At 38.3% G+C, this 24,333-nt stretch overlaps 1 protein-coding gene across 2 annotated transcripts in view; it reads right to left on the bottom strand.

Moving 5' to 3' along the window:
* The window catches only part of TTC21B (tetratricopeptide repeat domain 21B), an 87,576-nt gene that overhangs the window by 10,324 nt on the left and 52,919 nt on the right, over window positions 1-24,333 (bottom strand). For both annotated transcript variants that reach the window (XM_066280726.1, XM_066280727.1), the window contains 7 exons: window positions 16,286-16,474; window positions 13,459-13,569; window positions 11,292-11,373; window positions 7,415-7,565; window positions 6,698-6,859; window positions 3,838-4,033; window positions 63-287 (listed from right to left, as the gene is read on the bottom strand). In XM_066280726.1, coding sequence (XP_066136823.1) covers window positions 63-287; window positions 3,838-4,033; window positions 6,698-6,859; window positions 7,415-7,565; window positions 11,292-11,373; window positions 13,459-13,569; window positions 16,286-16,474 — 1,116 coding nt within the window. The remainder of the gene's footprint in view (window positions 1-62; window positions 288-3,837; window positions 4,034-6,697; window positions 6,860-7,414; window positions 7,566-11,291; window positions 11,374-13,458; window positions 13,570-16,285; window positions 16,475-24,333) is intronic.

The following is a 24,333-nucleotide window of genomic DNA, read 5'->3' as shown; positions in this document are numbered from 1 at the left end:
CTATTATAGAAAGCTTATAAAATAAGGATGGACAATTATTTTTTTACTCCTCAATTGCCTACCCTATTATGATGCAGGCACCGTTTTAGCAGTTCTTCTGCCATGTCGTATTTGGCTGATTGAATATAAATATCAGCAAGTAGCAGCCAACTCCTCTCAAAGTCCTCAGCATCAATAGGGTTCCAGTTCATTTTTGCAATCCGCTTCAGCTGGTTTCTGGCTCTTGGAGTCTGTTTCAGGATCATATAAGCTGTTGCCATCCCCAGAAGTGCTGGAATATGATCCTTCTAGAAGAAAACAAAACTTTAGACCCTCAGATACAGAAACATAAATAAACACCCTACATTTAAAAGGAAAACACATGGGAAGTAGCAAGTGCTACATAATGTTAAGGACTGGCCCACAAAGTCTACTTCTGGCTTCACACAGATAACTGTGACAGGGTATTATTTAACACACCACGTAAAGCTCCAGCTACCATGTGGGAATTCGGTGAGCTGCTGTTAAGATAATTTAATAAGTATGCAGATGCCACAACCACACAACCCCAGATAATTAGGATGACTCAATCTTTAATGGGATTGACTGGCTGTTTTGGTTTTGTACAGATACAGAAAAATAAACAAAATTCTATGTCAGCATAATCCTAACTGAACATAAGCATTTTGACTCCTTCATTCTTTCATCTATAAAAAGGAATAAGGATTTACCCACAATGATACTCCTTATCTATACTGATTCTATTTCCCTTTTTCTCTTCCTTCTCATTTTCATTTTATTCAACAGCCTCTTCTTCCAACAAAGAGAAATGTTATAAATAAGGCATGCAACTAATCACTTGCAAATTATATGAAATAAACTCATGTCTTAAAATATGCTTTTAGTGTTGGAGTCCACAGTTTCTTGATAGTGTCTATAAAGCACAATGTTCTTTCAGACAGTTCACAGTCAGAAAATGCCACTCTCTGAAACTAACGAGCTAACATGAATCGATATAAAATGGAGGCCATGAGTAAGCAATTTCTCTGGAAAAACCAACTTTCCTAAGTAATAATGTGTATGTCCCTGGTCAAGTTAGGGTGCTTTTTAAATTTCAGCACAGGACAATGTGGCTTGTGAAGCTTTTATAAAGAGGAAGGCTTCAGTTTAAAATACAAATATAAGATGAGAAACTGTGATTGAGAAATTATAATACCATGACTGCAGTAATGATGCACTGTAATAATAGCAAATTTAGGTAACTAATAAGGAACAGAGGATAGCAGAGTAGCAATGTTCAATGTCCAACACTGACCATCGAGGGATCAGCAATAACCCTGGATTAGAGAAGGCAATTCATTAGAGCTTGCTGAAAACAGCTTTTAGCAATACAAAGTTTATAATAGGTATAATCTTATACCTATTAATAAACTTCCAATATGTAATTTGTTCTCATTAAAGAATGGCTAAAAGGTTTTATTTGAGTGTCAAATCCATCCAATTGGCAATAAGTTCTGAAGACTTCTATGGGATATTACCAGTGACTGAGCCCCCTCTAGCCCCCCCGGACTAGGGAGCAGAGAAGAGAGGCTGGTTGCTGCTAGGACAGCTCACTAGATGAGGGTCATGTAAAAATGTCCAGATCTCTTCATGTACTAAAAATATGCCCCACTATACATAAAAAATATGTAAAAATAAACCCTCTGATTGAAATATCCCACACCTCAGGTTTAATTAGAATGAATCAATTCCTCACAGCTTGATCACTCTTGGGTGACCCCGAGAATAGTTTGTAAAACTGCAAATGTCAGTTCTGACCCCTGCAGTAGACCCATGATATCAGTCTGGCACAGACATCCTCAGGCGTCAGCCAGCTAGCTTCCCTTCCTCACACTCAGTCATGCTAAAGCTGTAACATTTTAGATCACAAAGGACAATGTGGCTATATTATAAACTATGTACTTTCATGGTTCAAGGTGATAGAATGAAAGCCAGGGGAAACGCTTGTGTTTGATGTATTTTCCAGTTTCCTCCGATGGCCTCCTGTCACACACCTCTTTTTCAATCGATCTGAACGCCGCAGTGCTGTGAGGATCCCGTTTCCCTGCCTCCTGCCTTTGTTCCTCTTTTCTCCTTCACCTGGAATACACCCACTCCACCTCTGCCTGTGGAAGTGCAAGTTACCCTGGTTCCTGCTAAATCACACTTTCTCCACAAAAGGGTCTCCCAACTCTCCTTATACTGCTTACACTTTTATTTGCAACCCTAGTACAGAATGTCAAACATTTTGTTTTGTGCCACAGTCAGCTTATCTCCTCTTCCCTAGAATCTCAGGAACTTGAAGAAAAGGGGCTATACCTGGTTAACCCTTGTGATTCCCACTATGCTTAGCACACACTGGCTGCCTATTCAATATTCACTGTATTTAATGCGTACAGCCTATGAGTTAAAAGCAGAAATGCAAGGTAAAATCTGTTGTATATGAAACTTTAGTTCATATATCAATCTTTGGACAGCCCAGTAAGTGCACAGATTTGATGATAATATATTACTAATCACATACGTAAGAATTACAAAAATTAATGCAGTCTCACCAACACAAAAGCTGATCATCTCTCTAGGAAACAGCTATGATGTTGTTCACAGCTTTTGGCATTTTCTCTCAAACCTTACAGTTTAAACTTTCAGTACGTGATAGAAGGCCACATCGCCACACTCGGGAGCTCTGACACCTTACTTGAAACGGTGTTTCATAGTCTTCTTATAGGTTTTCCTGGACTTACATGATAGTCACTGTTCAGGCAGCCCCTGTCCTCCATCTGCTGCCTCACAGCCCATTACACTGAGCACAGCCCCGGGGAACATAACTTCAGTGTCAGCAGGAGGCTCTGCTCCGGGATGTGACAGCTGCTGATGCTGCCATGCTGTTTTGTTACAAGTATGGCTTACAGTGGCAATAAAGCATCATCTAGGATACTTGTACCCAAAAAGCAAAGAGTGTTGTAGGTTTCCCCAAATCCTCCAGGGTCTGGGAGACTGGGGTCACAGTAGGGGTTTTTGGTAGTTTATTGCTACCACTGTGACCTCTAAGCCACAAGAAAACAAAGGAAAACTGTAAATCTTTTGAGAGACTCAAAATTATAAGTTTTTGGTGGCCTACAACATTGTGGAGTGAAAGACCACGAAATCCAATGAGTTGCTTAGAACTAGCTATTACCAACTGCTAATGGGGTGGGTGCCTATAATTCCTTCCTCAATATTAATTGAAAGAATATATATAGCCCTGTGTAAGGGAACAGAAAACAGAATACCAGAGGGTGAGAAGGAAGGTGGATCTGAGTGGGTAAGAGAAAGCCTTTGACATAATAATAATGCAGGGGTTATTTCAGTGTTGCTAAAGAACAATATCATTATCTGCATGACTGAGTTTTAGGCTGTCAGTTTTGATCTCACTTAGCCTTAGAATTGACAAAATTCAAATTCACAAAAGTGGAAAGGTGAGCTCTGAAGCAGCCGGGTGTTTATTTCCCTTAGTGGGTGAACCTGGGCTACCCCTACGACACAGAGCTTCTCCTGGGCACAAAGTCACTCCCTTGAGAATTAACATATGCCCTTTGGAAGAATTTCCTTTCTCCAGAATTCACCACTGTAATAGTGATAAATACATCAACAATACATATAAACAGTAACAGCATCTCTCTGGAAACAAAGGTACACTGTATAAAATTATGCCAAACTATATACCTAATTTTTAATACTAGTGAGTCAATTTTCAGAAACAAACAACTGATTGAAATACGTATTTCTATACTACCAAAGAAAGATAACATATGAAGTTGAAAAAGAAAATCTACCAACCTCAGAGGTTGCTATTTCGGTGAAGGTATTCAATGCTTTCTCAACGTTCGATTTCTGTTTGGTGGCCATGAGGCAATAGTTTTCCAGGACGCGAAGCTGCACACGGCCCTCAACAGTCTGAGGTTTTAGTTCTTTGAGGAGTTTTTCTGCAGTTCTCACTGCTAATTGCACAGACTCTTGCTTCTCAGTTGAATTACTATAATCAATTAAAAATAAATTTCTTATTTCTATTACTCATGATGTCAAATTCTTTGATGTTGGAACGAGCTCTAGGGTACACAGCTTTCTTTTTTTGTTACCAATTTAAAAGTAGCCCTTTTGAAGAATGTCATTCATTCTCTTCTAATACAGAGCACAGTTAAAATGCATTTTTTAAACAAAGTTGATATAGTGTCAATAAAACAAGAAAAATTTATTCATTCTAGACTGAAGACAAAATTTGGACAATACCTATATGTGGTGTTTTCACTTTAGTTAATATAAAACCAGAATTCAGAATAAGTAGAATCATCCATTTATCGGTGGTATACCTATCAGAAAATGAAAAGAAAAAAAGAAAAGGGGGCAAAAAATAACTAACATCGCTGGAGCACCTACTATGTGCCAGCACTGGATTATTTCATTCAATCTATGTTGAATCCATTTTATCTATGAGAAAAAAGGCCTAAACAGGTGAGGTAATTTGCCGAAGGTCACACAGCTAGTAAACGGTAAAGCTGGGACGTGAATCTGAGTTTGTCAGGCATATAAAGTCTACTTTACTTTCCTCGCCCCGTTGCCTATTAGATGCCCAGAAATTATATATCTGTCAAAAGATTGTATTGAAATAAATTCTAAGAGTGCAATGATAGTTTAAATATGTACTATTTTGTTATTTTTTTAGAAACACACACCACACCCAGATATGTATATATATTTAATAATAGGAATTTAATTCTCACTAAAGTAATGGTCTTTTTCTCAGGCCTTATTTCGGCTTTTATTTTCTCTAAAACATTTCACACTGTTGCTTACCTTCTTCAAAGTTCCCTCCTTTCGTTTCTATACTGATATACATTTTTGGTTCTCTTTATGCTGTACTGACTGATCTTCTCTGACTTCCCTTCCTCCTCTAGTCCTCTTAAATGTTAGTATGCTCAAATTTTAGCTCTCAGTATCTCCAACTACATTTTACTTGCAAAATGCCCATTCATGGGGTTCTAGCTATCCACTCTGTGCGTGTCTACCAAACCTCTATCTCCAGCTGTGATCTTCTTTCTGAGTTCTAACTTTGCATTTTCAACCACTTGCTGAAGAATTCCATGGGGATAGCCTACTGCAGGGGTCCCCAAACTACAGCCCCGCGGGCCATATGTGGCCCCCTGAGGCCATTTATCTGCCCCCGCCGCACTTCTGGAAGGGGCACCTCTTTCATTGGTGGTCAGTGAGGCGCGCAGGATGCATCCACATCCTGTGCTCCTGGAATACTGTATGCGGCGGTGCCGCAAAGCGCAGCATTGCTCATGTACAGTACTACTTCTGGTGACACGGGACACACGCTTCACGGCTCTGGAAGCGTGTCATATCATTTGTTACGGCTAGCAGTGACAAATATGGAACCGGACATTGACCATCTCATTAGTCAAAAGCAGGCCCATAGTTCCCATTGAAATACTGGTCAGTTTGTTGATTTAAATTTACTTGTTCTTTATTTTAAATATTGTATTTGTTCCCGTTTTGTTTTTCTACTTTAAGATATGTGCAGTGTGCATAGAGATTTGTTCATAGTTTTTTTTATAGTCCGGCCCTCCAATGGTCTGAGGGACAGTGAACTGGCTCCCTGTCTAAAAAGTTTGGGGGCCCCTGGCCTATGACACATAACAGTAGGTTTCTTTAACCTTTCTTAAACGAACATTCCTCTCCCTTCTCTAAAACTTGCAATGATCTCTAGAATTCAGAGCTGTCAGTGAAACGTCTTGGCAGTCTGATTCTAATTCACTCCTGTTCCTTTATTTATCTTCCCCTGACTGCTTTGCACTGCTACGATTTCTAAGAATTCCTGCAACACTTAAGATCTGTTTTGTCAGAGATTGGTCTCAGATATTGTCTTTTCTCCTAGGTAAATTATGTGTTCCTGAAGGTAGAAACTATCCCTACACCTTACATAGGGTGGGGCACAGGTAGGTTTACAGTTGTTTGTATGGAAAATAACACAATGATTAATAAATAATAATACAAGAATAAACTGTTTCATGTACTCACAACTATAAACCTACTTGTGCCCTACCCTGTGCATTTGTATATTTATGCATCACCCAGTATACCCTGCCCAATTTGAGGAGAGAACAAGCAGTAAACACAGGTTCACAGAAATATAACCACTTACCAGCAGTGCACCAGTGGCTCTGAAGTTAGGTAAAAATCAGTGCAAATCTGGCCTCCACCACTTACTAACTCTGTCACATTAGATAAGTTGAGTCTGAGCTCATTTCACAATACAGTTGTAGGGAACAAATACAGTTGTAGGGAACAAATTAAAAAATGCACATGAAGTATACAGCACAAGGTATGGCATATAAATACTATTTGTTAAAAAAGTTATTGTGTGAAAATATTTTCAAAACTAATCAATTTCTACAATGTATCTATCCTACTTTTTACAGTAGTTAGGGGAGTGTCTTCCTAACACATTAATTCTGATTTAGAAACCTACTAAAAGCATTTTGTGCTTGTTACAAAGAAGTTATTTTAGCTATGACTTTTTTGACCTGACCTTTTATTAGTGCTATCCTAGAATTTAGCTCTCTTTTATAAGGTACCCTTGATTATTATCCTCAACGAGTATTTTTGAAAAAAGGGTCATTTATCAAATACTACTCACCCTAGGTCTCCATCCAGATTTTCAAATACTTCACCTCCAACAGTTTCATTATCTGGATTTAAACAGATTTCTATCATATTATAAAGGGCATTCTGGCCCCATTCACTGTCTTTCCGAGCCTTATTAAAATGTCGAAGGGCATCATTTGGCTCTCCCGTATACCTTGTTAGATGTTTAAAAAAATGACTTATTTCAATCACTGACTACAAATTTTAAGTTGTTAACAATTGTTAAGTATAATATCAACATATTTAAAAATGTATACATTTTTTAAAATAAATGCATATTCAGCCCTGGCCGGCTAGCTCAGCAGCAGAGCGTTGGCCCGGCATGTGGAAGTCCTGGGTCCGATTCCCGGCCAGGGCACACAGGAGAAGCGTCCATCTCCTTCTCCCCCCTCTCCCCTTTCCTTCCTCTCTATCTCTCTCTTCCCCTCCCTTAGCCAAGGCTCTATTGGAGCAAAGCTGGCCCAGGCGCTGAGGATGGCTCCATGGCCTCCACCTCAGGCACTAGAATGGCTCCAGTTGCAATGGAGCAACACCCCAGATGGGCAGAGCATCGCCCCATAGTGAACATGCCGGGTGGATCCTGATCAGACGCATGTGGGAGTCTCTCTGCCTCCCTACTTTCACTTCAGAAAAAAAAAAGCATATTCTACTCTATTCATAGTGAGAAAAAAAAACCCATTATTTAGGATTTATTTGACAATAGATTTACCAAAGATACAGTCCTTTGCAATATTGATATCCTGGCTCCAGTTTTGCTCTGAAGTTATGTTTCTCAGCCAATAAGAAAAATCTTGGAACATCCTCAAGTTTTCCACATCTTCTTAGGAAATCAATTAAACGAGATAATGTCATATAATTATCTAAAAACAAAGAATATTTCAGATATAGACAATACTGTATATCTTTTGTTTTGATGACTATAGTCCTACTTTATTATAGTTTACTTCAAATGGAATACAACTTAAATACAAAGAACGGATAGCCTTAGAAGTTATAATTCCCCCAAAACTGTGTGGACAACTGGATAAGCTATCAAATGATAAAGGTTAGGTTGGTCTGATCACAGTGAGAGAGGTTCAATATAGGTAAATATATAAAAATATATACACTTGCTGTAACTTACTTTTCAGTCATTCCTAGGACCCAAGACTTCTAGAAGCAGTCTCTGTGTAGAGATCATCTAACTCTAACTGTGAGATTTAGGAGGACTGGTTTTATTGTACAGGACAAGTCTATCGAGTCCTACTTTTTCACTTACTGCAGCAAGCAAGGGGGTAAGAAAAGTACATTCTGATGATAATGTTTGGGGTGGCAATTAGAAATTCTACTCCAGCCTTTCTTTAATATGTGTATGTACATAATATTAGACACTAGCTTACCATCCTATTACCTTGTTAGTCCCAGTATTTAAACTTATTTCACTTTCTTCTAAGGAAAAGAAATTAATTTAGTTCTTTGGTCTCAAGTTTAATTTCTTGGCACACACCTAGAAAGTCTTCTTTTCTCAATTCTATCTACTTCTTTCTTATCACTAAAATACTAAATTTTGAGAATTTAATAAATCTTTTGTAAGATTGTAAAAATTATATATGGACACTTTAGAAAATCTGGAAAAATATAGAAAAGTATAAAGGAAAAAAAACCCCTCATATTCCCACAAGCTAGAATTACCACATTTTGGTTTCTTTTCATATATTTAGGAGTGAAAAACAATCTATAAGTATTTAAATGTAAGCAAATTAATATGTTCTTTATCTACATGTATACAAAAATAAAATCGTACTTGGGGTTCTGACTCAACATTATATAGTAAACATTTCTCAAATGTCACTGAATGGTCTTCCAAAACATAACTTTAATATGGAATCGTAATTATTGATGGCTTAAACTTTATTTCCTATAGCTGTGATTTTTAGGTGTTTGGGCTCTCAAGTTTCAGTTAGCATAGGACTTATATTATGGTAGGGGATTTGTAAAAAATCCTTACTAGACAAGCTAGTCTGATCATTTTTATAGGGGAAGTTAGGTTAAAATAAACACAAACTTTTAAAGACAATTTACACTTGATTTTATATTCCAAGAAAAGGGAAGCTACCGTATGATCCAGCAATTCCACTTCTGAATACACATTCAAAAAAACTGAAAGTAGGAACTCAAATATTGGTATGCCAGTGTTTACGGCAGCACTATTCATAATAGCCAAAAGTAAAAACATTCCAAACATCTTTTCAACAGATGAATGGAAAAACAAAATGTGGTACCTATATACAATGGAATGTTATTCAACCTTAAAACAAAAGGATGTTCTTACATGTGCTAGAATATGGATAAAGCTTGAAGTTATTATACCACCTGGAATAAGCCTGTCACAAAGGACATACTGTATGATTCCACTTATATGAGGTACCTAGAGTAGACCAATTCAGGGAAAAAGTAGAACAGTGGTAGCCAGTGGATGTGGGGAAGAAAGAGTGGGAAGTTAGTGTTTACTAGGTACAGGATTTCAGTTTGGAATGATAAAAAAGTTCTGTAGATAGATTATGATGATGGTTATATAACAATGGGAATTACTTAAAGCCACTGAACTGCACACTTACAAATGGGTAAACTGAAAAATTTTATGTTAAGTATGTTTGACCAGAATAAAAAAATAGTATTAAAAAAAAATCTTTGCAGGCTTTCCTTCCAATATGAGTACTCACTGGGCCAGTACTGTTCTAAGTCCGGGAAACATAGCAATGAAGACAAACCCCAGGCCATCTGATGCTTATGTTCTATAATTTACAACATTTTTGTTTTAGTTTTACAAGGGCAATAAAAAATATAGGACGAAAAGATGGAGCACACAGTAGGAGGTGTTCATACAGGGTGGACAAGGAAGGGCACTATCAGGAAGAGGCAACAGGAGCAGAGTCCTGAAGGAAATGAAGCAGCTGCTACATGAATATGGGGAGGAGAACGTCCAGGAAGAGGGAATAGCAACCGAAAAGACCCAAAGCCCTATCCTGCTTGGGCTGTTGTCTACCTAATATCCACTATCCCTCTCTTCTTCACTATAAGAAATCCCGATCTGCTTCCTTGTGGCCCTGTGTCCATCCAGATGACATTTCCTGCCCTCTTTTGCACTTCTAGAAAGGGTGTTTTAAAGACAATTAAAAAAGACAGTCCACTGGGGAGGTTTGCCCTTTAGCCCACCTCTACCCCACCACCCCAGCTGAGGCCCTGACTATCAACTATCAAGGCCCAGAGCTGCAGTGGTCGTTTGGGAAGCGGAATATCAAGCACTCTATTTGGGACATTGAAGCTGAACACCTCCTACATAGCTGAGTGGGAACGCAAACAGGCCGTGGTGCACAGGGGTGGGCAAAAGCAGGTTAATAATGATCATAAACGTTACAATAATAAATAATAGCACAAGCGTAAACTTGTGTTTTGTATACTCACAACTATAAACCTACTTTTGCCTACCCCTGTATGTATCAAGACTAGAGACAGACCTGTGGGAGATACCAACATACACACAGGACATAAAGTCATGGGTCTAGTTGAAGTCACCTGAGGGGGAGGGCAGGAATGTATAAATAAAGGATAAAAATTTCAAAACCTGAGGCCTACAACATTCTGATATTTAAAGATCATAGGAGAACACAGACCTAACAAAGGAGAGTACAACAGAGTGGACAGCTAGAAGCAAAACCATGTAAGCCTAGCATCTTGGAAGACAAGTGATGGAGAGGGGATAAGCTACGGCTAACTATGACAACAGTCCAAGGAGCAGAGAGCTGAGGATGACACGCACTCTGGCAGCACGGGGCGCACCGGCCACCAGCAGAAGCAGCTGCACTGCAGCTCAAGCATGGAGCAGACAAACAGCACAAACAGAAACTCCTCGAGAAAACCTGCTGTAACGGGAATCAGAGAAATGCACTAGTAATGGGAAAGAAAGAGTAATTAGAGAGTTAAGAGTTAGTTTTCATGTACTGATGTATTGAAGGTGGGGCGCTGTCACTGCCTGTGTCTGCGCTGCCTGGGAGAGCGAGGATGATGGAGGAAGGCTGTTCAGGAAGCGAGGGGCGGTGTCTGGTGCACGGGGGAGGGGGGTGGGGGGGTGGGCGGAGGGGGGGGAGAAGCTGGCAGGCTGACCTACCGCAGGCCAGGGGAGGACGGGGGGCTGGGGAGCAGCTGGACAGTGACGAGAGAGTGGAGATGTTATTTTCTTTCTAGTTGCCCATATTTTCTCAGGGAAGTAGGAAGCAAGGCTTTTAGCTGAAGACAAGGAAAGGGGAAGGGTGCTGAAAGTTTGAGGAGAGAAGAGAAGGTATAAAAAGTAGCTGGAGTGAATGCTCATTGGAGAATTACAATACATTTTCCAGGCAGCATCTGAGGGGCCATTTGGGGTCTGTGGTCATAATTTAAAGAGAGACCAGTCAATGGTGTTGCATTTTTATGTCAGCTGCCCCAGGGCAGGTGTGGAGTAAGCACAGGGTTGGATTCAACCAGGACTGGGGTTTTTCCAAGGCGCATAGAGCCATAAAGAGGAGAAAGGAGTTCATTGCATTAGAAAAATACAATCAATGAATATTTACCTGGCTTGCGTTCTAAAAGCTGTTGTAAATGAAACACTGCTTGTTCATATTCTTGCTTCCTGAACATGATATCTGCTACCATCTATAAAAGTAAAAGTTGGTTCTAAAAATACTGCCATATACTTTACAAAGCATATTCTTCCTGTTAAGATTCAGCATTATAAAGACACATTTGCCCTGACTGGTGGTGGTACAGTGGGTAGAACGTCGACCTGGAACACTGAGGTCCCCAGTTCAGACCCTGTGGTTGATGGCTTAGTGCAGCTTGCCAGCTTGAACGTGGGGTCGCTGACTTAAGTATGGGATTGACATGATCCCAAGGTCACCACCTTCTTGGGCGAGAAGTCATTGGGTTGACTTGAACCACCCCCACTGTCCCAGTCAAGGCACTTATGAGAAGCAATCAATGAACAACTAAAGTGAAGCAACTATGTGTTGATGTTTCTTATTTCTCTCCCTTCCTCTCTCTTTCACTCTCTAAAAATAAAAAAAAGAGCCTGGCCTGTGGTGGTGCACTAGACAGAGTGTCAATCTAAAGTGCTGAGGTTACCAGTTCGAGACCCTGGGCTTGCCTGGTCAAGGCACATACAACAAGTAGTCAACGAACAACTAAAGTGAGGCAACTATGAGTTGGTACTTCTCACTCTACCACCCTTCTCTCTTCTCTCTGTAAAATCAATAAATAAAACCTTAAAAAAATCAATAAAAAATTTTTTTTGAAAAACGCAAGGGAAGTTTCATAAAAAGGAGCCACTTAATATTCAAGTACACTGACACAGATGAGCACTGAAAGTGTAACAGAAGACGATTGAGAATGTGAAACAGAATGCTCTGTCCACAAAACGCATTTTTAGCAGGAAATACAGTGTGTCCGTAAAGTCATGGTGTACTTTTGACCAGTCACAGGAAAGCAACAAAAGGCGATAGAAATGTGAAATCTGCACCAAATAAAAGGAAAACCCTCCCATTTTCTGTAGGATGATGTGGCAGCATGTACGCATGTGCAGATGATGATGTACAGTGGAGCAGCCCACAGCGGCCATGCCAGTCCAGATGTGGACGGTACAGAGGAAAGTTCAGTGTGTTCTGTGGCTCGCTAAATTCAAATTCATGACCAAAGTGCAACGTGAATATCAGCGTGTTTATAACGAAGCGCCACCACATAGGAATAACATTACTCGGTGGGATAAGCAGTTGAAGGAAACCGGCAGTTTGGTGGAGAAACCCTGTTTTGGTAGGCCATCAGTCAGTGACGAGTCTGTAGAGGCTATATGATATAGCTACCTAAGGAGCCCAAAAAAATCTGTGTGTGAGCCTACATCAAACTGCACTGAATAGGTATGAAACTGGGAGAGTTTTCCTTTTATTTGGTGCAGATTTCACATTTCTATCGTCTTTTGTTGTTTTCCTGTGATCGGTCAAAAGTGCACCATGACTTTACAGACACACTGTATGTTTCAAGTGCTATCCTATAAAGATGTCTCACTGGGTTTGGCTAAAATGACAAGGAGAAGATTTTAAAAATCAAAACACTCTTAAATTCTAAATATTTCAAAGGAATTTCAAATAAGTAATATTTACTGAAATTTTATTATATATTTTCAAAGGAAGCCTTTCTTTTTAGTTATAATAATAACTTTGAATAAATCTCACAAGCTGTCATTTATATAGCTTTGTGAAAAGCTAACAAATACCTCAATCCCAGTAAAAATAAGAAAGAAAAACAGAATTCTATTCAAACACACCATCTTAGAACGATAAATGAAGTCTTTTTCTGTAACTCCAAAAGTCCCACTGAAACTTATAAATTAGTCCAGCATGTCTGACTAAGTACTTAAAAGTTAGTGTTTAGTAAATTATGACTTTACCACATGAAATTCTTCTGACCAAGCATCCTCTTAGGCATAAAGAAACGTAACTAGGCACAGGACGGGAGGTCAGGCCTTATTTAGAAAAACAGGTTTAGCAGTCTTATAAAATAAAAACAATCCTTAGTTTTCTTTGGTAAAATGAACTAATAATGTTAAAAATGTTATTTCTTCCAAAAGCCAACACAAGCCAGGCCTCTCAATCTAGTTTTAGTTTTATGGGGTAAAATGTCAAACTGCCCCGTGGAATATAAAACGCAGCTGATTTACATACAGCCGCTGCAGTGTCTGGGACTAACCGTGGTGGCAGCTTCATTGTCCTGGTCAGTCTGGAGAAGCAGCGCACAGTGACGCAGGCAGGCGTCGAGGTCATCGCGTGCCAGGTATAACTGCGCCAGTTCCAATATTATCTACAGACAGAAAGGGCAAGATTAGTGAGAAACTGGAATAAACAGTGATTGAGAAAAATGGCTGGACACAGATTAAACTCTAGTTGATCAAAAGTTCTTGGAATAAAAATGCCAAGCATGATAGGTAGGAAAACTACAGGCACACCCATCTTTATTTTTTCTTATATTGGCACAAATAAAAAGGAAAACCAGGTGGTAACTCATCTGACAAGTGAGAAGCACAGAGAACTGTGAACAGAACACTGCCCTTAAATCGGGAGATTAGATTCCAGGTCAAGGTTTTCCAAACTGGGCCAAGTCCCTCTTACCTCTCAAAACCTGTTTTCTCATTTCTTTTTAAATTTTATTTCATTTTTTTAAAAATTATTTTTATTTATTCATTTGAGAGAATTTTATTTTTTAAATTATTTTTATTCATTTGAGAGAAGATATATATATATATATATATAGAGAGAGAGAGAGAGAGAGAGAGAGAAAGAGAGAGAGAGAGAGAGAGAGAGAGAGAAAGGGGGGAGGAGCAGGAAGCATAAACTCCCATATGTGCCTTGACCAGGCAAGCCCAGGGTTTCAAACCGGCGATCTCAGTGTTCCAGGTCGAAGCTTGATCCACTGCACCACCATAGGTCAGGCCAAATTTTATTTTTTAAAATATTTATTTATTTATTCATTTTTAGAGAGGGAAGAGAGAGAGAGAAGGGGGAGGAGCAAGAAGTATCAACTCCCATATGTGCCTTGACCAGGCAAGCCCAGGGTTTTAAACCGGCAAACTCAGTGTTTCAGGTTGACATATTATCCACTGCACCATCAAAGGTCAGATCTTGTTTTCTCTTTTGTAAAATAAAAAACTTGAAGCAGATAATTCCTAAGGTATGCTTTAAATTTAAAACTAGAATCATAGCTCTTTTAGCCATCACTGAACAAGGTACCTGTTTGGTTATGCCTTAATAAAGGTTATTTTTGCCTTACATCTTGAAGAGTTGCATTAATTTCAAAATGTTCAAACCTAAACTTTAAATTCTAGAATATGGTTGTCTTTTGTTCTACATCACTTATTTAAGTATTTAGCTTTTTTTTTTTGTGTGTGTGTGTGTGTGTGTGTGACAGAGAGAAAGAGAGGGGAACAGATAGGGACAGACAGGGAGAGAGATGAGAAGCATTAATTCTTTGTTGCGGCACTTTAGTTTTTCATTGCTTTCTCATATGTGCCTAGACTAAAGGGGCTACAGCAGAGCGAGTGACCCCTTGCTCAAGCTCAGGGGTCAGGAACCTATGGCTCGCGAGCCAGATGTGGCTCTTTTGATGGCTGCATCTGGCTCGCACACAAATCTTTAATAAAAAAATAAATAACGTTAAAAATATAAAATATTCGCATGTATTACAATCCATTCATTTCCTACTGCTCATGTTCATGGTTGCAGGTGGCAGGAGCCAATCACAGCTTTCCTCTGGGATAACACCAGATTTTTATTGGATAATGCGTAAGGTACACGGGTCATTATATGGCTCTCACAGCCAAAAAGGTTCCCGACCCCTGCTCAAGCCAGTGATCTTGGGCTTCAAGCCAGACACCTTTGGGCTCAAGCCAGTGACCATGGGGTCATGTCTAAAATTACACACCCACGCCAGTGATCCCACACTCAATCTGGCAACCTTGGGGTTTCAAACCTGGGTCCTCTGCATCCCAGTCTGGTGCTCTATCCACTGTGCCACTGCCTGGTCAGTCAAGTATTTAGTTATTTATTAGAGATTTTTAAGAAAAATTTTAATCATTTATCAACATCTAAAGTAACATTTAAATTTATATAATCATCTATATATATAAATTTTCCACATCAACATTATCTTTACATTTACTTTCACAATGTGCCATTTGAGGGAGAGATTCAATCTAGTCATTTTTTACATATTTAGCACCAAATAGAAACTGAAATATACAATAGCTTTTTGGTAAGTTGAACTGAATCATTTAGAGCTAGATATTAAATTGAGATTGAGAAATTATTTTGAAGTGACTATTAAAACACAAATGAATATTAAAAATCAAAGAGCTTGTTGCCTGACCAGGTGGTGGTACAGTGGATAAAGCATCGGACTGGGACACTAAGGACCCAGGTTTGAACCCCTGGGAGATTGCTGGCTGAAGTGTGGGCTCATCCGGCTTGAGTGTGGGCTCACCAGCTTGAGCACAGGGTCAACAGCTTGAGTGTGGGATCATAGACATGACCTCATGGTCACTGGCTTGAGCCCAAAGGTCGCTGGCTTGAAGCCCAAGGTTGCTGGCTTGAACCTTAAGGTCACTGGCTTGAGCAAGGAGTCACTGGCTCAGTTGGAACCCCCTGATCAAAGCATGTATGAGGAAGCAGTCAATGAACTAAAAGTGCCGCAACTATGAGTTGATGCTTCTCATCTCCCTCCTTCAGGTTCAGCTGTCCCTGTCTGTCCCCCTCTTTCTCTTTCCCCCTAAAAGAATAAACAAAAATATTGAGATTGCAGATTTACTTTATATCATTTATTCCATACTAATTTTTAGATTCTCACATTATTAATTTAAAGCTTCATATGCATATTTCAAAGGATTTCTAGGAACAATATTAATTTTTGCCTTGTATTTTTATTTCTTTCAAATTTTATTAATAGGTTGGTAAGAATTTTACATTTGGAGAAATTAGATGACATCTGGAAAAAAAGGTGCTTAAAATTTTATAAAAGTACTGACCTTATTATCTGTTTCACAATGAACAAGTGCTTCTCTATAAAACTTAATTGCTTTTTCATAGTCTCTCTGAGCAACAGAATGCTTTGCCATCTCTGCACATATTTCAGCTGCTAACTGTTTCTGCGCAGGAACTGCATCTGGTTGTTCCATCTGAACACGTTTAAGTACCCGAGCTTGTAATTCTCGAGCCTAGAAAAAAAGTGAGGATAAAGGGAATGTTTTTATTTAAAAATTTTTTTTTTGTATTTTTTCCGAAGTTAGAAGCAGGGAGGCACTCAGACAGGCTCCAGCATGCGCCTGACCTGGATCCACCAGGCACGCCCACCAGGGGGTGATGCTCTACCCATCTGGGGCGTTGCACCTTTGCAGATGGAGCCATTCTAGCACCTGAGGTAGAGGCCATAGAGCCATCCTCAGCGACCAGGCTCCAGTGGAGCCTTGGCTGCAGGAGGGGAGAGATAGAGAGGAAGGAGAGGGGGAAGAGTGGAGAAGCAGATGGGTACTTCTCCTGTGTGCCCTGACTGGGAATTGAACCCGGGACTTCCACATGCCGGGCCAATGCTCTACCATTGAGCCAACCAGCCAGGGCGGATGAAGAGAATTTTTTTAAAAAAAGAAATAGAAATTAAACAATCTTCAATAATGAACACATAGCATAACTTTTATAGACGATATATTTAAGCATTACTAGCCCTTGAGCTAACAAAGCCTGATTCAAAGAAAACATCTTAACTGAGGTCTTGAACATCCACTTGTTTGCAAATGAGCCAGCATGCCCATACTTTGCAACAGAAGTACTAAAAATTATTGAGTCTTTCCCCACTATATGGATATTGTACAAAAAGCTCACTAAGGAGGCAATGCAACCATAAAACAAATATTTGAAAAAATGTTGTTCCACTTTTGGGAAGCTATTGAGAAAAAATTACTTAGAAAAAATATTGTTATAAAGAAAAAACATTGTTTTTTATTGTAAAAATAAGAAACAACAAAACAAAAAAAATCTGGAAACAACTCAAATGTCTAGTAATGGGAAATGGTTAATCAATTGGTGTGTGTGTGTGTGTGTGTGTGTGTGTGTGACACCTGGAAAGAAGGTAGGGAGGTGCCTCAGGGTAAGAATATAGAGAAGGTTGCTAAATCAGAAGAACATAAGCCTTTCCACCCACACATCTGTTTTCTATCACATTGAGATCTTCCTTTAATAAGTGACAAAGGACTCTATGCTTTAAGCCTGCACAGTAAAATTTTACTTTGAGCTAATCATTCACTAATGGATTCAGTAACAAACAGTAAATGTTCACCATCTGCCACACATTATGCTAAACACAGGGAGCCCTTCTTGAGACCCCTGTCAAAATGTTGGTTAATGACTGATATTTAATGAAGATGGTCTAAAACTAAGAATGTTTTGGAATCACATATTATAATATTAATTTAGGGCATCGTAATAAGCATTCCTCTAGAAATGAGAAAGATTAGAAAATATTAGTGTATACAGCATGTGGTGCATACTGTTTCATGAAATTTTATTTTGGTTCGATTACTATGCTTATAAAGTATAGAGGTATATATATATACACAAACAGAGAGGTATATTTGATACTTTATATATGCACGCATATATCTGTGTGCATGGTTTTGCATGCACTCGCACACATTCAAAGTCAAAAAACTCTAAAACAACTGGTCTAGGTAGGGTAATTGTATTTCTCGACCTGGCCATTCCCTTTTAGACCTGTAGTGCCAAGTTAATTATTAATTCTGCCTTCTTTTACTCCTGTAAGTATTCTGGCTTGAATGATAAATTATATAGTAAACCTAGACCTAAAAGATGTACAATTCTTTCTCTAAATAGTCTGAGTTTTATCTCTGCATCAAATAAATCTCCATAGAGTCAAATATGTGGGTTTCATTAGCTTAAATTCCTAGAGAAACACATTAGTAACTTAGGTTTAGTGATGTTTTACAACTTTCTTAAAGGTAAATAAACAAGGGCAATTGCTTGAAATTGCTTGAGTAAAAGATTTTTGCATTTTTTTTAAAGATATTTCATAAAAGAATAATCAATTTATGTAAGTATATACAATAATCATTAAGAATCATTTTCATTTTTAAAAATTTATTTATTTATTTTGTTGACATGGTTTCAAGTATCACACTCAAAACACCATCTACACCCTGCATTGTACCCTCCTCATGCTCCGTGGAAAGTCTCTTCCTCCCATTTCCCTTCCTTGGGCCCCCTTCCCCTATCTCTACCCCTCCTTTTCCTCTGGCTATTGCTACAAGAACCATTTTCATACAGAATAAAATGTTTTGAAGAATTGATAGCATTCCCTATGTTTGTTTCCAGAAAGATTAGACCTAAATTTAATTATGGGTTAAAATACCTATATTAACCATGATTATCAATGCATTTGCTTTTCCCTCCCCCCTCCTATTTTAAAATATATATTTTTGTAAATTCTGTAAAGCCTTTGGGGAGAATGAAGCATACACACACACACACACACACACACACACACACACACATCATTAACTTCTAAATTTTCCCTTTCTATTTGAATAGCCTTATTATATACATAGCTTACTAAAGACTATATCCAAATAAAATATACTAATAAACCAAACTATCACATTATTGTTTATATGATGAGGCTGGAGCTATATAGACATGCTGGAAAAATCTACATAAATGAAGTGAAAGAACCAAAAACAAAGTCGGTGCTTATCAATTAAAACTTCATAAGGTTATAAAATTGTTAAGTATTTTATGGCACACAGATTATTGACTTATGATTTATTTAGACCTCTTTATTTTTGTGACAGAAACAGAGAGAGGGACAGACAGGGACAGACAGACAGACAGACAGAGAGATGAGAAGCATCAATTCTCTGTTGCGGCACGTTAGTTGTTCATTGGTTGATTTCTCGTATGTGCTTTGACCAAGGGGCTACAGCAGACCGAGTGATCCCTTGGTCAAGCCAGCGACCTAGGGCTCAAGCCAGCGACCTAGGGCTTTAAACCAGCGACCTCTGGGCTCAGATCAGCAACCATGGGGTCATGTCTGTGATCCCACACTTAAGCCAGATGAGCCTGTGCTCAAGGTGGTAACCTTAGGTTTTCAAACCTGGGTCCTCTGCATCCCAGTCCGACACTCTATCCACTGTACCACTGCCTGGTCAGGCATATTTAGGATTTTTTCATAGAAAAGATAACTTTCTAAAAAGTGACTTTTTCCTAAATTTTTTTTGAGAAATTAAAGTATTAGAATAATCTATAATTTCATTTTAGTCATTCAACAAATATTTTAAGTATCTATCATGGTAGACTTTCTTTTTTGAGAGAGAAAGAGAGGGACAGATGGGACAGACAGGAAGGGAGAGATGAGAAGCATCAATTTTTCATTGTGGCACCTTAGTTGTTCATTGACCGCTTTCTGTAAGGCCAGTGGCTGCTGCCTTTGAGACCATGCAGGCTCTCACTGGATTCGGGCAGATGGTAAAGAAACAGTGGAGACAAAAAATGGTGGGCCATTCCGTTTATTAGAGTCTTGTACCGGTGGACAAGGAGGACGAGCATACAGGCAGAGAAGACTACTTTCTTCTCATTTAGAGCTCCCAAAGCCCTGATGCATTCTCTGGTTCCACAACCAGAAAATCTTCTCCGGTTCCTCCTGGAATCAAAGCCTGCCCCTCCCCCCAGCCACAGTGGAGCTCCCAAGGCCCCTCAACTCCTATTCCACAACAGCACTCCTTCTCTTCCTGAAAACCAAGGCTGGGGGGAAAAAACCCTTCTCCAGCAAATACTAGCAATATAATGGCCCCTCCCAAGCAGAAAGATAATCCACAATTTGCAACCTGCCACTCTGAGGGTAAGCGCCTCAGACTTTCACAGACCACACACACATGGTGCTGCCCAGGCTAATGCAAAATATAAAAGCAAGCAAACCTAAAAAACACATTTTACAAACTTATTTGCCCAACAACCCCACTGTAAAGCTAGTAGCCATGGCCACCATCATAGCTGCTTGGCTCATGCAGGTTCACATTTGATTAAGACAGACAGTAATAAAACAACGGAGCCAAGAACTGGTGGGCCATTAACTTTAATCCTAGCTTGCACCCGGCGGGCAAGAAATACACACAGTGGGAAAACACATCCCTTTCCATTCAGGGCTCCAAAAGCCACTGACTTATCCGAGTTTCCTAGAATCAAAGATTTCTACCTCACCAGCCTTATTCACCTCTGTTCCCCATCTCCTTCTCTCTGCACAAACTACACAAACTGGCTTCTCCTTCAGCACTCCGCCATCTTGGCTGCTTCTCCTCTCCTCCACATGGCCTTTCTCTGCCCTCCCCCAGCATGGGTTCCTCTGCCCCATTTTATAGTGTAGAAATCAAAACCTTTAATCCAATATACAAACAAGGAAGTCTCTGATACAAAGTCACTTATCTGAGGCATAATGGGATTTCTCATGAGTGCGCACCACCCCCTATCATGCAACAGTCAAAGGTGTGGGGAAAAGCTTAGTCTTAAAACTAAGCCTTAGGCTATAACGACCCGGCCTGCTTACAGCCTGTCCCCCACACCCAATGCAAACTGTAAGTGAGCAAACATATATATCATATTTACAAACTTATTTGACCAACACTATCTTCTCTCTTTCTCATTAAAATAAAATAAAAAATAAGTTAATTGCAGATAGGGCTGAAAGATGACAGAGAGGGCTGAAAAAATATGGAGTTATTTTAGAAGTCTGAAGTTTTTAAAAAGTAAAATTAATAAAACTTGGAATATCTTTAAATTTACTGGGTTCTGCCACTGCCTATAATGTTTAGCAACTATGCAAAAATGCTATGATGGAATTTCTAAGTTCCATAATGTGAAAATTAGGCTCCATAAATGGTTGCTAAGTATCAAACACTTTGATTACACTTGTAACTTTCTGTTTGAATTTATTTCAAGATATATCTTTTTGGAGATCAGAATAAATAGAAGGTTATAGCTGAGAAAATTTTATGGGTATTCAAATTTTATTACAGATGAATAATCCCCATACTATAACATATAAATTTATAACTAATTAGATCTTGGTTTGTTGGCATTGTCTAGCCATTGTATACTGCTCTTTAGTGTTTTTTTCTTTCTTTTTTTTTAGTGTTGCTTGATGTGTCTGTTGATATAACAGAGGCTCATAAAACTAGGGCAGCTGGAACTATTATTTATAAAGGATGAAATAAGCCAAATTCACTTCTAAAATTATTTAAAATTCTAAATTTACCAAAATTATACTTTCCTTGCAGTTAATAGAAAGTAACCTAGGGTTAGATATAATTCTCTAACATGTGATTCAAAATATAAGGATAAAACATGCTGACAACTAAAAATAATTTACTAACATTGTTGAAGATTCCACATTTCAATGAAATGGTAGGCTTTAGTGAGTATCACAAAAATCTAATAGTCAAAGCTCAATTCATTCACAACTACAACAAAAAATTTATTGAACACTGCCAGTGAAACACAGGTCATTTGTTATAATATAATGATATAGTAATTAAATATATAGAAATATTAAAAATATGGAAGATATATAAAAGTAATTAAGATATAATATTCAAATTAATTAAGAAAATTAAAGTTACGCCATCTGGATAGGAATGAATCAAGTGTGTACAAATATGATAAACAGACTCTGAATTCCGAGTAGGGCCCAGTTAATGTGTGTGAAGATATAGATAAGAAGTGGCTTGATGTCATAACTCTGTAAATTAACATAAACAAGAAGCTTCCCTAGGAATATCTTAAAAGTGGCTTGATGTAACATTTCAGTAGACTAACATAAAAAGGGTTCCCTGCAAGGAACTCCCAAAAAAGGTGGTTTGAGGTGATAATCCTGTAGATTGATGCCTGTTAAAAGGTAGGTTGACAAGATAACCTGGAGATGTTTTCTTTGAACATATGTACTCTGATTTATTAATGTCACCCCATTAAAATTAATAAAAAAAAGGTTGATGTGCTAATTCTGTAGATTGACACCTGTTAGAAGGGGTTGGCCAGAAAAGGTACTAAAGCTAAGGGGCCCCTGCTATGGTAGTAGCCCAGACTCCAACGTGAACATGGACTGTCTCCAGACTCCAAAGAGAACATGGACTGTCTCCACACCACTCCAACCAAAGACAGACGAGAGGAGCATGCTGATGGGGCCCCCTTAAGCTTAGTACCCCAGGCATGCCTAAAGGATTTGTGAGTAATAAATTGCCTGTGTGATTCTTGCAACTAATTTGTTTGTCGGTCTCGTGCCTTTCCTCTGGTGGCAGTTAGTGTAGGTACTGACAAGTACAATCCTCATAGCCACCTCAAGAGTAGTCTCTAAGAGGTTGCTGGACCTGCTGATAAGCAGGAGTGTCCCACTGTATGGGGAAGTTGAATCAGGGATGCCTGATTAACGTAGAGCTTGGGCTCTACTGGGACATCACTATATATATGTGTGTGTGTGCATATGTGTGTGTTGTATATATATATGTACACATATATATATATGTACACATAATACATACATATATGTGTATGTATGTATTAACTTCTGTTAGCTAAAGCTTAAAACCAAAACATTTGATAGATTAGTTGCAAAATGAAGAATTCTCTGGGTACATGAAAATGAGGTCAAAAGATGGCAAGTAACATAGTATTCTGGAAAGCAAAAATAGTGAGATGCTCTATGTTCTACTTCAAACTCAGAGAAGATGTGGGACAAATCAAGGAACAAACTTGACCTAATCAACATGTGTTAAGTTAAGCACTCAGTAGTCCCAGATACACATTATTTCAAATCCACATGGAAGCTTTACCAGAATTGATTATAGTGTAGGGCATAAAGCAAGCTTTAACAAATTTCAAGAGATCAAATCATTTAAAGTATATCCTTGACCACAGTGGAATTAAACTAGAAATCAGTATAAAAAAAAAAAACAAGCCAAGAAAATTGAAACTGCCTGGAAATGGAATATTACACTTTTAAATAACCCATGGGCCAAAGAAGCGATCAAAGTAAAAATGATGAAATATTATAAACTGAAAATAAACGTGTAGTTTGTAGTTTAAGCAGTGCTTAGAGAGAAATGTATCACCTTAAATGACTAAGAAAAGAACAAAGTCTAACCTAGCATATGTTATTACCTAACATACTATTTCAATAGTCTAGAAAAAGACCAGCAAACCAAATCCAAAGAAAGTAGAAAAAACTAATTAATAAGATAAATAGGAAATATTTAATGAAACCGGAGAGGCAAAAGTTGGTCCTTTAAAATATACTGCTCACAAAAATTAGGGGATATTTTATCACTTTGTATTCATGTTTAAAATATCCCCTAATTTTTGTGAGCAGTATATTATAATAATCAACCTCTTGCATAACTGACCATTAATAATCAATGGAATAAAAAATTACCAATATCAGGACTCTAAAAGAGGATATTTCTACAGCATTTCCAAACATTCAAAAGATAAGATATAATCAACAAATATGTCAATAAATTTGGCAATTTAATTAAAAAAATACTTTAAATATATAGCCATCCAAATTTTAAAATAATCAGTCTGAGATCTATTACAGATGTCGAATCCATTAATAAAAATCTCCCATCAAGGAAGCATCGAGTCCCAACAGTTTTAATATTGAATTATTCCAAATGTTAAAAAAAATAGCATCAGTCAGTAATCTCTCTCATAACCACAGAGGTACAAATCTTGAACAAAATACGAGCTAATGTATTATCATTAAATTCCAGCAATATTTTTTTCAAAAATTATAAAAAACTGACATATATGTCAGGACTATATAAAAGGAATTTAACACTGAAAATCAGTCAGTTTAATAAACCATATTAACAGAAAAAAAATAGGAGATATGTCACATAATCATCTTAATGCAAAAAGTAAATTAAGATAAATATAATTTATATAAAAATTGTTAGCAAACTAGCTTGACCAGGCAGTGACCCAGTGACTGGAGCATCGACCTGAGATGCTGAGGACCCAG

Source organism: Saccopteryx bilineata, chromosome 5 (assembly GCF_036850765.1).
Source record: "Saccopteryx bilineata isolate mSacBil1 chromosome 5, mSacBil1_pri_phased_curated, whole genome shotgun sequence".
Lineage (NCBI taxonomy): Eukaryota > Metazoa > Chordata > Mammalia > Chiroptera > Emballonuridae > Saccopteryx > Saccopteryx bilineata.
Note: the sequence above shows the minus strand (reverse complement) of the source record. Positions and strands in the feature narration are given on the sequence as shown.